The 16,846-nt window shown below is 37.0% G+C and overlaps 1 protein-coding gene across 2 annotated transcripts in view; it reads left to right on the plus strand.

Moving 5' to 3' along the window:
* Nucleotides 1-1,487: 1,487 nt before the first annotated feature.
* Cdh12 (cadherin 12) overlaps nucleotides 1,488-16,846 on the plus strand; it is a 402,089-nt gene continuing 386,730 nt past the window's right edge. For both annotated transcript variants that reach the window (XM_055619002.1, XM_055619003.1), the window contains exon 1: nucleotides 1,488-1,718. In XM_055619002.1, the coding sequence (XP_055474977.1) occupies nucleotides 1,488-1,718 (231 nt within the window). The remainder of the gene's footprint in view (nucleotides 1,719-16,846) is intronic.

Raw genomic sequence — 16,846 nt, forward strand, 5'->3', positions numbered from 1 at the left:
AATTTCCCCTTTCAGTGGACTAAGAGAAGGGGATGTGGGGAAGAGGGAAGAAGGGTGTGTGTGTGTGTGTGCGCGCTTTATGTATTCAAACGTACAAAGACTTTGGTTATATTTTCTGTTCAGAGATCTGCGCACCTGCCTATCCCTCTGAGGATAGGGTTACCACAGGGAGCTTCTCTGAGGGTTGTGGAGGTGTGAACACATGTCCTCATTCTTGAACAGTGAACATTTTAATTATTAAACATTTTCCATCCTCCAAAATACTTATTACACAAAAATGTTGAAAGCGTCTTTCACTCAATGCACAGTTGAGTGTTTATTCAAAAGGACTCAATTGTTGTTGTTGCTTTGTTTTTGTTTAATGTTTTTTGTTTTGTTTTGTTTTTCTGAGACAAGGTGAATTTATGTAGTCTTGGTTGTCCTAAACTTACTCTGTAGACCATGCTGGCCTCGAACTCACAGAGATAAGCCTGGTTCTGACTTCTTGAGTGCTGGCATTATAGATGTGAGCTACCAAGTGTAGATTGACTCCATTTTTTTCCCTTCTGAGACATGAATCATATAGAAAATAATCTCCACATATTCAGTGTCTCTGGTATACAAACTATAGAGAAATATTTTTGTTGTTGTTGTTTTTAATATAAGGTTTGGAAATAGTGTGATTTTCTATTTGTCATTTCCATTGCAGCAAGACCATTTATTTCTATTTCATTATTTCCAAGCTCAACAGTATGATCTTTTCAGTATTCTGACTTGAAGAGTATTTCAAAGTTGTTTTTTTTTTCCTTGTCTAAAGTGTTTGTTCTCAACCTTGGTCTGTTTAGTTTCGACAAAAACATATTTTGTGAATATTTAAAGACCCTTTTCATAAGAATTCCTTGCTATGGAAAAGGATGCTAGAAGGAATAGTTAAGATGTTTTAAATTTAAAATGCACAGGATAGTTGTACAGAAACAATGTTACCCACCCAGAAGGATGAGCTACAAATGCCACTCTCACTCACTACACCAGTCTTACAATATTAATGAATTCCTTCTTCAGGATGACCGTTAAATGTAAATGTGTAGCATTTTTGTTTATAATCTACCATTTGCTTCATTGTTATTGACAATTTTAAAGAATGTATAAATTTAAGATAATTAATCTGAACTGAAACAGGTTGAAGAGAATCAATCATTCACCAATTAACCATTTAGAACACTTTCTTTTTTTAACATTAGTAGATGTTTAGATATCTTAGATATTTTGTGAAAGTAGCCATGAGATTTCAGGACTTTAATGTATGTTTGTTCATCTGTTTTATAGGTTTCCTTAGATGGAATGTCATCAAGGAGAAGCTCCCAAAGCATCAATGTGTGAATTACTGTCACTACACTAAAACGGAAAGCTCAGCCTTCACAGCCACAAACACCTCAAACCTGGATCCCACGACTCTACATTAAATACTGGAGTATTTATTACTCTGCTGTAGGAGAAAGCTTTTGCCAATGCTTACAAGGAACTCTTTATACCTGCTTCTTTGGATCCTGTTTGATGGAGGTCTCCTAACGCCACTTCAACCACAGCCACAACAGACTTTAGTCACAGAACCGAAAGAAAATGTTATCCATCTTCCAGGGAGACGATCCCATTTCCAACGAGTCAAACGTGGCTGGGTATGGAATCAGTTTTTTGTGCTGGAAGAATACATGGGCTCCGAACCTCAGTATGTGGGAAAGGTAATGCCGCATTTCTTTTGACAACCACTTGATAGGAAGGGGGAATATGAATTGTGTGTTGTGTATGGATGTTTTGCACAGTTTGACAAACCAGTGACTAGACCACTGTAATTGAAATTCAACAGACTCGGGCGTGGGTAAGCCTTGCCACTTCCCTCTTTCCCTGTTTGCTTCAATTTTCCAGTTCCCCCATTATTTTGATAAAACAGTTTATGTTTTGTTTCTGCTTTTTGATGACTAGAATTTAAAATTCTTAAATCACAGTAAAGGCACAGGGATAGTGCATTACTCTTCACAGTCTGTAATTGCAGCCCATTTCCAGGCACAAGAACAGGTCATCAGGCTTAAGTACTATTAAAACTGACATTTGTATTCCTTCATAATGATTCTGTGTTCCTGGTCATTTCCTTTTAAAATGTGACATACTACATGGAGTTTATTTCCAATATATTTGTTGTGTCTTCCTTATGCTTCAGCAACAATTCTCTAAAATTTGTTTATTTATTTGCTGGCCCTTTCTGAAGACCAAATACCAAAGAGTGTATGTAGAGGACAGAGTATATTTTGTGTGACTCTACTGTTTTTGTCCATCCAGGGATCCAACTCAGATCACTATGCTTGGCCACATACCTGTAACTCCATCTCTTTGGCTGGCACAAGACACTTGTTTATTGACTGATTTTGCTGTTGTTGTTGTTATTGTTGTTGTTGTTGTTCAGGGATGATTATTAGGGTTTAAAATAAAAACCCCCAAAGGCAGACAAGCAGTAAATCTCAACAACTGTGTAGCTGCCTAGAAAAGAAGACTGAAGGAGGAAAGAAACATAGTAAACAAATAAAGAAAGCAAAGCAAACCAAACAAAAAGGTGTCATACCTTTTGAGCTATTGACATATAGTTCTGTCACATGGCAACAAATAGTCACCTGGTAGGAAGGGCCTTTAGTGAAGACTGGGGAAGCCTAGAGAATATATAATATATAATATATAATATATAATATATAATATATAATTACATTATGGACAACATTGGCAAGAGGAGACTGAAAAAGGAAAAAAAAACAAAACAACAACAACAAAAACAAAAACAACTCTTTCCTTCCTAGAAAAGTGGGAAAACTCAGCCAGAACTCTTTCACCCTCAGACTGGCTTATGGGGATTGAGTTAGGGGACATGGATTACCTTACCTATCTCTTTAGCATGGTTATGGTGAGCACACCTTCCTTCCTACAAAGAACCCCCCTTCCTGAGGGCTAGTGCATAGTCCCATATTCAAGTGATTGACCAACAAACTGGAATATTACATCTTGACCCAGGCCAGAGATTTGTTCTCGTGACCACCATGTTTTCTTTCATAAACATTGGTTGCCTCTCTAACAACCCTGCTTTTGAAGAAATAACTATAAAAGGATATAGGAGTTTAGAGAATCTATACAAGACATTTTTACCACAAAAGTCTAGCAATTGCATAAATATTTCTACTTATTTTTTATTTGTTACAGTTTATCCATTTTAAAATATACAGAAATTGTTTTTCTAAGAAAAAACTTTTTCCTAAAAAAGTAATTACTTTACCTTGATTGTCTGAATTCTTTATTTTAAAATACTGTTAATTTGATTTCAAATTTTAATTAAAATATAATTACATTACTTTCTTGCCCCAACTCCTCATGTTGTCTCTCACTTCATCTCAAATTTGTTTTCTTTCTCTTTATTATCACTGCACACACACACACACACACACACACACACACACACATAAATGCATAACTATATTACCTAACCTGCTTATAAAAAGACATGAACTTTGTTTAAAATAAAACTGGAAACACAAGTTACAAAAACAACAATGAAATAATTTGGAACCAAATATACCCATAAGCTGAGTAAAACATAAAAGATAGATGAATCAGGCAGAAAGACAATGAAGACCAGAGTCCAATTCAGAATAGGCTGCTCTCTGTGTATACATTAGCACTAGCCACAAGTAGCATCTTAGACAATTTTGAGAAAGTAGCTTTAAAATGGAGAATTCTCTGAATGTAGTTTGCAAATATTATGCTTTTATGATCCCTCAATGGCATCATATAAGCCTAACAATTAATATAAATAATTTAGACTAAGATAATCCTATGTGGTACTCTTACATGAATTTTATTTTTTTGTTTGTTTTACAGAAATACAAATTCAGAGTAATGAAAGAATATGGTTTATCTTCTTTTTTTTCTTTTCCTTTATTTTGCAAATTCAGCACTAAATAAATATTTACTTTACATTCAGCAGGAACAAATGGATACAAAATCACTCAATTCCTTTTTTAAAAACATAATCTGAAGTGTTATACTGTAGTTTTTTATTTTTATTATTTTTCATATTAATTATAATTTATTTGCTTTGTATCCCAGCTGTAGCCCCCTCTTTCTTTCCCTCCCAATCACACTCTTCCTCCCTCTTCTCCTCCCATGCCCCTCTCCAAGTCTATTGCTATCGAAGGTCCTCCTCCCCTTCCATCTGACCCTGGCCTATTAGGTTTCATCACTACTGGCAGCATTGTCCTCTTCTGTGGCCTGGCAAGGTTTCTCCCCCATCAGGGGGATGTAGTCAAAGATCTAGCCACTGAGTTTATGTCAGAGACAGTCCCTGTTCCCCTTACTAGGGTACCCACATGGAGACTGAGCTACCATGGGCTAAATCTGAGCAGGGGTTCTAGGTTATCTCCATGCATGGTCTCAGAAAAAAACCCTGTGACCAGATATTTTGGTACTGTTGCTCTCCTTGTGGAGCTCTTGTCCTCTCCAGGTCTTACTAACTCCCCCTTCTTTCATAAGATTCCCCGTACTCTGGCCAAAGTTTGATTGTGAGTCTCAGCATCTGCTTTGATACACTGCTGGGTAGAGTCTTTCAGGGGCCCTTGTGGCAGGCTCCTGTTCTGTAGGTTTTATTGTATGGTATTTTCTGGAATTTCTTCTTCTCCTCCTCCTCCTCCTCCTTCTTCTTCTCCCACCCACTTCCCCCAAGTTCCTTTCCCTCTCAACACCCCCACCCTGAGTACCAACCTACTCTGGCACATAAAATCTAATTGTGACCTCATCTTTCGATGAGGCAAGACAACTCAGCCTTGATAGGGAAAGGGGATCCAGTGGAAGGCAACAGAGTCCAAGTCAGACAGCCTCTGCTCCAGGTTTTAGGGGATCCACTTGAAGACCAAGCAGGCTATCAGCTTCATATGTATAGTGGTATGGCTTTCAAACTTGGCTCCACAAACATTAATTATTTTTGCTCTACTTATGCTTTCTAACATTGCCTGAATTTTTTTAATTAAAAGACTGAAGAGACCTTCATATTCTTTTTTTTTTTTTTTTTTTTTGACCAAGTCAGATACACAGCCTTTAGTTACCAGGACTGGAGACGACAAGGAAACATTTGGAGAAAATTTCATAATGATTTTTTATGTTGTCCTTGTAGAGTTTGAACTGCCTGCCCCCAGACACCACCAATAAAATGAAATGGATTTGGTTGGAAACTATTGCCTGATAACTTAGAATTTCATCTTTGGAATTCTACAGCACAGAATTATTACAGGATGAATTTATCTGATTGACTGAAGGATAAATTATTTATAAATTGGATTAAAAACGAATGTACCTAATATTCAGTCTATTACACCTAAATATTACCATTTTTATATGTTTATGACTTCACATTGCTGGTATTTGCTAAACACACATTTCTAATATAATGAAACACCAGTTGTCAAGATTTCTTTTCCACAAGAAAACTAATTAAAGTTTAATTAACTCTATATTGATGTTTCTGGATTTGGGAATAGAACTATGACAACAACAATTCAAGACATTGTATGCATATGTGTAAGCAGACATAAATATATTTATATTTTTTCTTCCTAAAAAGGGCTTTGAGACTGCTTATAGAAAGTTTAATTAGTATAAAAAAATACAGAATTCAATACTAAAAGCAATGGAAAATTTAAAAGAGGTTGGTGGACTGCTGTCAATGAGCCTCAAATTTGAGGTTCTGTTTCTCTTTAGAAAAATATAAATTGAAAACAGGATTATCTAATCTCTTCTGGGGAAATATATATATATATATATATATTCATATATTTATATAGATATGTTAAACTCAATATATAAATATATATTGAGCTTAACATATTTATACCCACAAATGGCCTCATACAGTCTAGTCAAGTAAGAAGCTGTCATGGCTTAGGTGTCATAAACAACAGCATTGACAATTTTAGATTTTAATGTTGCAAGATACTAAGGCTGGCACCTGTTCAAGGAGAATCATATTACAACATTGCTTGTGATGAATTATCTCTATTCAAATAAGATGGAGGAATATCCAATGAAATTATCAGTCCATTCCTCAAAATATAAGTTCTTAATTTAGTAAAATAATCAAGATAAGTATAAGATTATTTTTGTAAGGAAATATAAATATTAGTTTTAACTGCAGAATACATTTTGGGACTTTCTTAGTTAACACACAAGCAAAAGGAGAAATAATAAAGACAAAAAATATGAACACATACACATTAACATATCATTACTTGGGTTTGTGAAAGTAGGAGTAACTACATTCCTATAAAACTGTTCTGACATCGCCTTGGCTTTTGCTTCTAGAAAATACTGCCCCTTTAATCTTACAGAAATTATTGACTTGTTATTTTCACAACTGAGAAGGACCACAGCTAACTGTATTTCTTAAAATTATATTTATTAAAAGAAATATATAAAATTGACTCACATGTAGACTCTAGTTTCAGATTCATCACCTTTTCTTAAAGATATTTTTGATGCAGAAAGCATTACAGCTTGAGACAGTATTAAGTCATATGGGGCTAAATGGAAATATGAAGGGCCCTGGGTTGCAATTATAACAGGTAAAATTTATTAAATGCTTCCTTTGGGCACTGTTTTAATTGCTTTGCATAGATAAGCTTGCATAACCTTCAAAATAAAATTATGAAGGATTTTATTAGTGTCTGTATTTTAAACCTAAGAAAACCAAGGCTTTAAAAAAATCAGGTAAAAATAAACAACCAGTAAATTCTAAAACTTATGGTTTAAATCAAATAATCAAGTTTCATTGAACTCTAAAATATTTTTCTTAGGTGCTGAAATATTAATATTTTTCTGTATTAGTAGGTGGACAGATTCTTAGGGATTGTGTTGATACTATGAAGAATGTATTTATAAAGAACAGTAAGGAACTCAAGAAAGGCTTCACAGATGTAGAAGAACCTAAGATGAGTATTGAAAATTTATTTATTTATTTAAAAAAGGGTAGAATATGATGAGTTTTATAAGCCTTGAGCCTTTTTTTAATTAATTACACTTTATACATTTTGTATCCTCCCATAAGCCCCTCCCTCCTCCCCTCCCGATCCCACCCTCCCTTCCCTTCTTCAGGCAAGCCCCTCCCCAAGTCCACTGATAGAGGAGGTTCTCCTCTCCTTCCTTCTGATCTTAGTCTATCAGTTCTCATCAGAAGTGGCTGCATTGTCATCATCTGTGGCCTGCTAGGCAGAGTGCATGGAATTTTATGTAAGAAGTGGGAAATAGTATGAGCTGGAGAGGACAGGAACCCCACAAGGAGAGCAATAGAACGAGAAAATTTGAACACAGGGAACTTCCCAGAGACTCATACTCCAACCAAGGACTATTCATGGAGATAACCTAGAACCCCTGCACAGATGTAGCCCATGGCAGTTTAGTGTCCAAGTGGGTTACATAGTAATGGGAAGAGGGACTGCCTCTGACATAATCTGATTGGCCTGCTCTTTGATCACCTCCCCCTGAGGGGAGACCAACCTTACTAGGCCACAGCCTTGAGCCTTTAAAGACCACATTGATCCTAGAGAGCCGTATTTAATACAATCAGAATATGAACCTGATTTTTAAAACGTTTTATTTTATTTTCATAAATTACAGTTTATTTACTTTGTAGCTCCCTCCACAAACCCCTCCCAATTCCACCATCCCTCCCTCTTCTTCTCCTCTACCCTTCCCACAAAGGCAATCAAATGATAAGAGAGGTCCTCCTCCCCTTCCATCCCACCCTAGGCTATCAGGTCTCATTAGGACTGGTTTCATTTTCTTCCTCTGTGGACTGGTATGGCTGCTCACAACTCAGGTGGAGGTGATCAAAGAGCCAGCCCATGACTTCATGTCAGAGATGGTCCCTGTTCTATGGGGAATCCTCTTGAACACTGAGCTGCCATGGGCTACATCTGTGCAGGGGTTCTTGGTTATCTCCATGCATGGTCCTTGTTTGGAGTAATAATCTCACAAAAGACCCCTGTGCCTTTTATAAAAACAGACACACTAAACCTGTTAGAAGAAAAAGTGGGGAAGAGCTGTGAATTCATTGGCACAGGAGACAACTTCTTGAACAGAACACCAACAGCACAGGCTCTAAGATCAACAATCAATAAATGGGACCTCAAGAAACTGCAAAGCTTCTGTAAAGCAAAGGACAGTGTTGTCAGAACAAAATGACAGCCTACAGACTGGGAAAGGATTTACACAAACCCTATATCTGACAGAGAGCTAATATCCAGGATATATAATGAACTTAAGATGTTAAACAGCAACAAATCAAGTAACACAACTAAAAAATGGGGTATGGAACCTGATTTTATAAAGTATGAACTCATAAAAATGTTCAATTCTGATACACAGGTAAACAGTATTCTCAGAAGAATCATTCTTGCATGATTAGCATAGATAGAATATGATTTAAACTGATGAGTTAAAAAGGCCAGTCCTGAAGTTACCTGATAAAACAGGGCCAGACGAAATTGGAGGAGGTCCTCCCCAATCCATGGACTTGGAAAGGGGCACGGAGGAGCTAAGGGAGGGAGAGTGGGATTGGGATGGAATAAGGGAGTGGGATACAGCTGGGATACAGAGTTAATAAAATGTAACTAATAATAATAAAATAAAATAAAAAAGTCAAACATTTATCTAATATGACACAGCCATCCTACATACAGGAACAAATAAAGCCTTTTCTGCAGAAGACTGTAAAATATTTGAGTAAAATGTAAAGTTTTCTATTACTGAAAACAAATGCAGATGAGAACATAGAGAAGAGTGAATCCTTCCCTACGCTCAGTGGGATTAGAAACTGGTAAAGCCACTGTGGATAACAATGAGAAGGATTCTCCAAAAGCTAAACATAATACTACCATAGTACCAGCTACAATGCTCCTTGACATATGCCCCGTAGAGCCAATATCCTACTGCAAAGACACTTTTTCAGCCATGTCGATTGTCACTTTATTCATAATAGCTGGGAAATGGAAACAACCTTCAATTGATGGATCGATTGGGAAAATATGGCTTGCATTCACAATTGAATTACATTCACATGCAACAGAACTGAAATTCATGTATAGATAAAACTGGAAAATATTGTACAGCGTTTGTACAGACAGAAACACAATTAGGACATGTTCTTTATATGTTTAGATGGGAGAGTATGTAACATGGAGTAACCACAGAACATGGTCAAATTAAAACAAAGTATGTGATTTTGGGGGTGAGTGGGGGCAGAAGGATCTCCAGGGAGGGAGACCAGTAGGCCAAATGTAATATGAAGGGGGTAAGGGCAAATGCATGAACAAGAACTAGGGCATTCAAAGCAGAGAGAGGATAATACAAAGAATAGGAAGAGATAAATTACAGATTTTCAAGTTGTTCATCAGAGGAGTCCAAGAGACTCCCAAAATATTGCATGCTATTGTCTGTGCTCTCCTTGTTTCTCAGAGCTGCAAGGTAAGACATCACACCACATTCTTCAGACACAGGACTTGAAGCTGTACCTGATCTGGAAGTTTCCTCCCTGAGAATTAGTTCTCATCATATCATAAGGTTCTATGAATGCTGCCAAGAGAGGAAAGCATCCAATAATTCTACCAACATATAAAGCCTACGGACCACAGAGTGAACAGTGCCAGAAGGTCTCCAATGGTGCAATCAAGACACTTTTACCTTGGTTGGATAACCAACATCTGTCTTATTGGTCATAAGATCTCCTTAATAGGAGGGAATTACTGACTGGCACTTCACACTTAGCCAACTAAGTACTTATTGCTCAAAATTGCATGGACATTAAAGAATAACTTATTACTGCCATTTTCTTAGACTAGTAGAATTTCTAACGGCATTCTATGATCTACACTCTAATCCTGTATCTTTATACCTAAAGATAAATGAAGCTTTCACCTGTCTTCAAAGAAGTTTTATTTTGCAACAGGTGGATACTGTTACAGAAATCCCTAACTGATGAAAATATAGAGAATAAATGATCACGTTTTGTTCAACTCCAATGGACTCATCTACAATGCAATCTGTATACCCAAGGCTTAGGAAGCAAAGCAAAACTAAAGACAGAAAGACACTAAGAGATGGTGAACCAGGAAGTCTGGCTTGAAATAACATATTTTATAAATTACAGGGTCTTAGTGTATGAAATCTTTCAGCAATTTTGTATAAACAAACCTGCAAAATAACACCAACTGAGATATAAACATTGATAGGAGACATTACTTACGGTTTTGTCCTTAGGGGAAGAGCTAAGAAACTCACTGGCTGCTGAGAGAAAGGAAGAATTATTCATTCATAGGGATGACATTCTTCATAAGTTATTCAATCCCAGACAGTCAGCCTTAAAAAATGCATATGATCAACACTAAATGGCTTAAGAGGAGGGCTTTATAATAGGATCATACTTGATCTGATCTCATATATAGCACTTGTAATTGTTCAAAAAGTAATACTGTGTATACTTTACACTTTACTTGATCAAAAACCCCACAAAATTTTATAGTTAAGTAGTTGTGAATCTCTGTGTGAACTTACATCTAATGGGGAAAAAAAAAAACTTCTATGATGAGGAGTGGACTTACCTATGGGTATAAAGATGTAAACTTAGTCCATAGCCCAAAAGCACACTTTGTACACAGCTACTCTTCTTGGGCTAGGGTAGCTAAACTCTCTTTACAGTAAAGAAGGCCAGCACAGAAAACCACAACTGAAAACAATGTAATGATCAACTGATTGTCCAAATCTAGTCTCACCAGATACAATTATACTACAGCTCTTATATTTGTGACTAAAGAACATAGCGGCAATGGAAAGACTGTAGAAGAGGAACATACAGAAATTTTGCTATGGGACAGTTTCTCCTAGGAATGCCTGCATATACAAGACTGGAATCATGACAATATTAATAGCCTTCTTACTGTGGAAGGGGAAATTTTCACTTAGTCCTACTACTAGACAAAGAACTACAACAACTAGTAACTTCAGGGAAAAGAAAAATTATCATCCTCCCAGGAATGATCCTGTATATGTTATTCAATGCAAAATGGTCATCTCTGAAACCACATACATACAGAAAACGAAGGTTTTACACACACACACCCATGCATGCACATATGAATGTAAGTATCTATGAATGTAACAATAATAATAAGAAAAGAGTCTATCAACTTGAGGGTGACCATAGGAGGGAGAACACATGGAATAAACTAAAAGAACAAATGGGTTCGAAAAAGTGATGTTATTGTATTATAATTATACTATATTTAAAAACTATATATACTTAGAATTGAGTGTAAATGATATTAGAGTAAACCTATATTAAACTTTAGTTTTTCAGTTTTCATTAATAATTTCCTTTTGTCATTGTTTTCGCTTTTTATTTTATTTTATTAATTACAGTTTATTCACTTTGTATCCCAGCTGTAGCCCTCTCCTCAGCCTTTCTCAATCCCACTCCCCCTCCCTCTTCTTCTCCTATGCTCCTGCCCCAGTCCAGTGATAGGGTAGGTCCTCCTTCCCTTCCATCTGACCCTAGTCTATCAGGTTTCCTCAGAACTGGTTTCTTTGTCTTTCTCTGTGAACTGGCAAGGCTGCTCCTCCTTCAGATGGAGGTGATCCAAGTGCCAGCCCATGAGTTCATGTCAGAGATGGTCCCTGTTCCTATTATTGGGGAACTTTATTGGAGACTGAGCTAACATGGGCTACATCTGTGAAGGGGTTCTAGGTTATCTCCATGCACAGTCCTTGTTTGGAGTATAAGTCTCAGAAAAGACCCTTGTGCCCAAATGAAGAGGGAGAAAGCAGGGAACAGGACAGGAGCCTCTCTGAAAGACTCTACCCAGTAGGGAATCAAAACATATGCTGAGATTCATAGCTAAACTTTTTGCAGAGTGCAGGGAATCTTATAAAAGAACGGGGAAATAGAAAGACCTGAGGGAACAGGATCCACAAGGAGAGCAATAGGACCAAAAAAATATATTATACTTTTTTGAGAAATTATATTTAACAACTTCTTGAAATCAATAATATATGTGTTTATAAGATATATTTATTTTAAAAAGCATTGTTTTCATTAAATAAAACCTCAGATGTCAGTTTAATACTATGTTAAGGGAATAAAAGTATTATATTCTTCCCTAGGGCCTAATAGGTTTTTGGTGGAGTATACTTTAACAATCATGAGTTCAAGATACTGTTGAAACTGGACAAAATTTAGAAAAACAACAGAAATGTTGAGCTCTAAGTAGGTCATCTACATCACACTACATACCCCTACAAATTTGGTAATATTGAAGAAGAGAACACAGAAATATTGTAAGTCCGAGCAGCAATGGGCATTTGCAGAAAAAAAAAAAAAGGAAGCATTTACTGGACATAACTGGGTCACTGCACCTAGAAACTCATAGCAACTGTGCCAGGATGAGCTACACTTTCATGAGATTAAGCCAGGATGGGGAAGAGGGTCATGAAGCCTACCTCTTGCTGAGACACTTGATTCCTGGGGAAGAAAGGGGAAGTTTTCTTCAGGGATGAAGCCCCTGAAAGTTTTATTCTCCAGTAGATTGTCCTAAACCCAAGCACATATGAGTAGCACTAACTGAACTCTCTGCATTTGAGAGAGAGAGAGAAAATGTGCACTATAAGAATTGGAAAGTAAAGGATAGGAACAGAATTGCTCAAAATATATAAAACATATGTATGAAAATCTCAGTAAATAATTTTCATGTTTTGAGTCACACAATACCTTGCTATCTAGTAGGTCTAAACCATTGCTCATTTCAGCAACAGAGTATATATTCATTAAGAAACTAGTGTTTTGTTTCAAAATCATCAGGGTTGATGAAGCTGCAGTTTACCCATAGGGACCAACCAGAATCCAAACCAGTTCTATTAAGCTATTGAATATTCAAGCACCATTGCTTCTACTCTATTAATATGCCCTCAGTCCTGAATGGCCTATTTTAAAAATGGGCTTGCTTGAAAGCATTTTGGTTTGGCCCTTAACTTGTATTAACTATCATATAACATTGTCAGCTAAGTATCAAGAAAAAAAATACTGAAGAGATGAATTGTTAGCTTATTTCTGGCAATTTCAGCACAATAGAGTTAGCAAAGCATGGCAAGTCATTCTGTTCACAGGTCAGAGTAGTGTCAAAGTTCGTGATGCCAGGAGGTTTTAGTAGGGGCTCATTACATCACATTTAACATATTAAAAGAGAACACAGATCATTTCCTATTATCTTCAGTCTCATCTCTGCAGACCCTATCATATAAAGCTCCATAGGCTACCCACACTGTACCAAGTACAGAACAAGATATCAAAGTATGTCTCTGTGGAAGACATTTCCAATTCAAGCCAAATTAAAATGCACACACAAACAAAAACAAGCAAACAAACAAAAGATACAAAAGCTTGTTAATTTCCTCAATGAATGGGGAGAATAACAAAGTTGGAATACATTGCTTCCAACATCCGATAAGGCTGCGTATGTTCCATGCCATTGTTTTGGTCAAACAAAACCACATACATAGGTATCAGTTAATGGTGATATCTCATCATGATCCAATGTCCCTTGAGATTTCAATGAAGTTGAAGCCTTTTAACTTTTTACCAGAGTTGTATCACATCCTCTTCACAGGCAATTTATTAAAATTATAGAGTACATGCTACCTTTTATTTTTCATATCTAATCAATAAAATATTTTCTATATATGAGATATCATGGTGTCTAATAATGGAAAAATATGATCAGAATTCATGTGAACCTCATTATTATAAAGAACTTGGGATTTAATACACTCAAAAGGCACCGTAGTAGTTTCAGAAACTCTGTTGGCCTTGCCAGCCAGAAGCAAACTGCTAATTTAGTTATTTTCCCACAGTACTAAAACATGCATTTTCTATATAAATAGCTTATGCCAGGTACCAGGGGATATGCTAATTGTTCTAGCAATGAAATCACATCTGGTATAGTTGCTACAATTGGAGTCACCACCTGGTTAAGTTTATGATAATCCATTGTCATTATCCAAAATCCATCTGTCTTCTCCACAGGCCAAACTGAAAAATAGAATTGGAGCCTGAGGATCATGAACCCTATGTCTTTTGAGTCCTTGTTGATGTTACTAAGCAATGTAGACCCTACAGGGATTCAGTATTATTTTTGGTTTAGTGTTTTCTGGGGAGAAGCTAAACTCTGGTTTACACTTGACCTTTCTCACCTTAGTGACATTTATTCCATGGATCAGGGAAGCCATTTGGAGTTTCTATAAGCCACTAAAGCTATATGTTTTAATTATAATTTGGAGCTGAAGAAATGAGTAGAATAGGAATGGGTTGGGTAATAGGCACAGCCACAGGACAGACTTGAGTTAAACTCCATTTATCACCCAAATTCCATGAGTTTTGTGTTCCTTAGAGAACAGGGTAGCCATTTGGCTCTTTTACAAATAGTGTCCCTTCACAGCCAGTGTCTGTCACGAAAATGGTTGAGTATTCTTTTTCCTGGTGTACGGTAATAGAACTAAAAGGGCTACGGATCACTTCGGAGAGAGTTCAGAAAGAACATTATTGTAAATATATGCAAGTTTAATGTGGTATGTTGTCAAATGGTCCCAGCCGTCACTTCATTCAAGAGGTTTGGAGACTAAATAGGCACAAAGTGCAGGAACTTTATGAGGTGGATGGTTCTTCATTTTAAGCCTTGAGTTAGTTTTCTCCACTTCACATATAACTAACTGTCTTAACTTTACAGGTCAAATAAGAAATTAATGGCATGCTGGGTTTTTTTTTTTGTTGTTGTTGTTGTTGTTTTAGAATTTTTATTATTTATTTATTTATTTTTTAATTTTTGTTTTTCTTTTTAGTTACAATATGTTAACTCTGTGTCCCAGCTGTATCCTGCTCCCTCATTCCCTCCCCCTCCCCAACTCCCTCCCTGGTCTCCTCCCTGCCCCTTTCCAAGTCCATTGATAGGGGAAGACTCTATCATTTGACCCTGTTTTATTAGGTATCTTCAAGGCTGGCTGAAAAGTCCTCCTCTGTGGCCTAACAGGACTACTCCTCCCCTGGGGGGGGGGAGAGGTCAAAGAGCCTGCCCTTGAGATCCTGTTAGAAATAGTCCGTGTTCCCCTTACTTTGGAAAACTACTTGGTTACTGAGCTACCACGGGCCACATCTGAGCAGAAGTTCTATGTTATATCCATAGATGGTCCTTGGTTGAATGTCAGTCTCAGAAAAGACCCTGTGCCCAGATATATTTGGTCCTTGTAGAGCTCCTATCCTTTCCATATCATACTAACTTCCCTTCTTTCATATGATTCCCTGCACTCTGCCGAGGGTTTGGTTATGAGTCTTAGTGTCTGCTTTGAAACACTGCTAGGTAGAGTCTTTCAGATGCCTTTTGTGGTAGACTCCTGTCATACGTTCAATGCACATCCCATTAGTCTTTCTAAATGAGGATTAATCACCTTCGCCTGTGTCCACTTTCTTGATTATCTTCTTTAGGTGTGTAGATTTCATTATGTTTATCATATCTTGTAGGTCTATATAAGCGAGTATATACCAAGTTTGTCTTTCTCCTTCTGGGATACTTCACTCATGATGATCTTTTCTAGATCCCACCATTTGCCTGCAAATTTCATGATTTCCTCCATTTTGATTGCTGAGTAGTATTCCATTGTGTAAAAATATCACAATTTCTGTATCCATTCCTCTGTTGATAGACATCTGGGTTGTTTCCAAGTTCTGGATATTACAAATAAAGCTGCTACAAACATGGTTGAACAAATGTCCTTGTTGTGTACTTGAGCAAATTTTGGGTATATACCTAGCAGTGGTATAGCTGGGTCTTGAGGTAGCACTACTCCTAATTGTCTGAGAAAGCACCAGACTGACTTCCAAAGTGGTTGTACCAGTTTACATTCCCACCAGCAATGGAGGAGGGTTCCCCTTTCACCACAACCTCTCCAGCATGTGTTGTCCCTTGAGTTTTTCATTTTGGTCATTCTGATGGGTGTAAGGTGAAATCTCAGGGTTGTTTTGATTTGCATTTCCCTGGTGGCTAATGAGGTTTAGCATTTCTTTAAGTGTTTCTCTGCCATTTGATGTTCCTCTTTCAAGAATTCTCTGTTTAGCTCCGTTACCCATTTTTTAATGGGATTACTTGGTTTGTTGCTTTTCTGCTTCTTTAGTTCTTTATATATACTGCATATTAGCCCTCTGTCAGATAAAGGGTTGGTGAAGATTCTTTCCCAATCTGTAGGCAGTCGTTTTGTTTTGATGACTGTGTCTTTTGGTTTACAGAAGCTTTTCACTTTCATGAGGTCCCATTTAGTGATTGTTGCTCTTAGAACCTGTGCTGTTGGTGTTTTGTTCAGTAAGTTGTCTCCTGTGCCAATGAGTTCTAGGCTGGTCCCCACTTTTTTTTTCCAACTGATTTAGAGTATCTGGTTTTATGTTGAGGTCCTTGATCCACTTTGACTTTAGTTTTGTACAGGGTGATAAATATGGATCTATTTTCATTTTTCTGCATGTAGACATCCAGTTGGACCAGCACCATTTGTTGAATCCACTGTCTTTTTTCCATTGAATGGATTTGGCTTCTTTGTCAAATACCGAGTATTCATAGGTGTCTGGGTTTATTTCTGGGTCTTCTATGCGGTTCCATTGATCATCCTTTCTGTTTCTATGTCAATACCATGCAGTTTTTATTACTGTTGCCCTGTAGTACAGCTTGAGATCGGGGATGGAGATACTTCCAGAAGATCT

The sequence above is a fragment of the Psammomys obesus genome, unplaced genomic scaffold (assembly GCF_907164565.1).
Source record: "Psammomys obesus unplaced genomic scaffold, mPsaObe1.curated_primary_1811, whole genome shotgun sequence".
NCBI classification, from domain to species: Eukaryota; Metazoa; Chordata; class Mammalia; order Rodentia; family Muridae; genus Psammomys; species Psammomys obesus.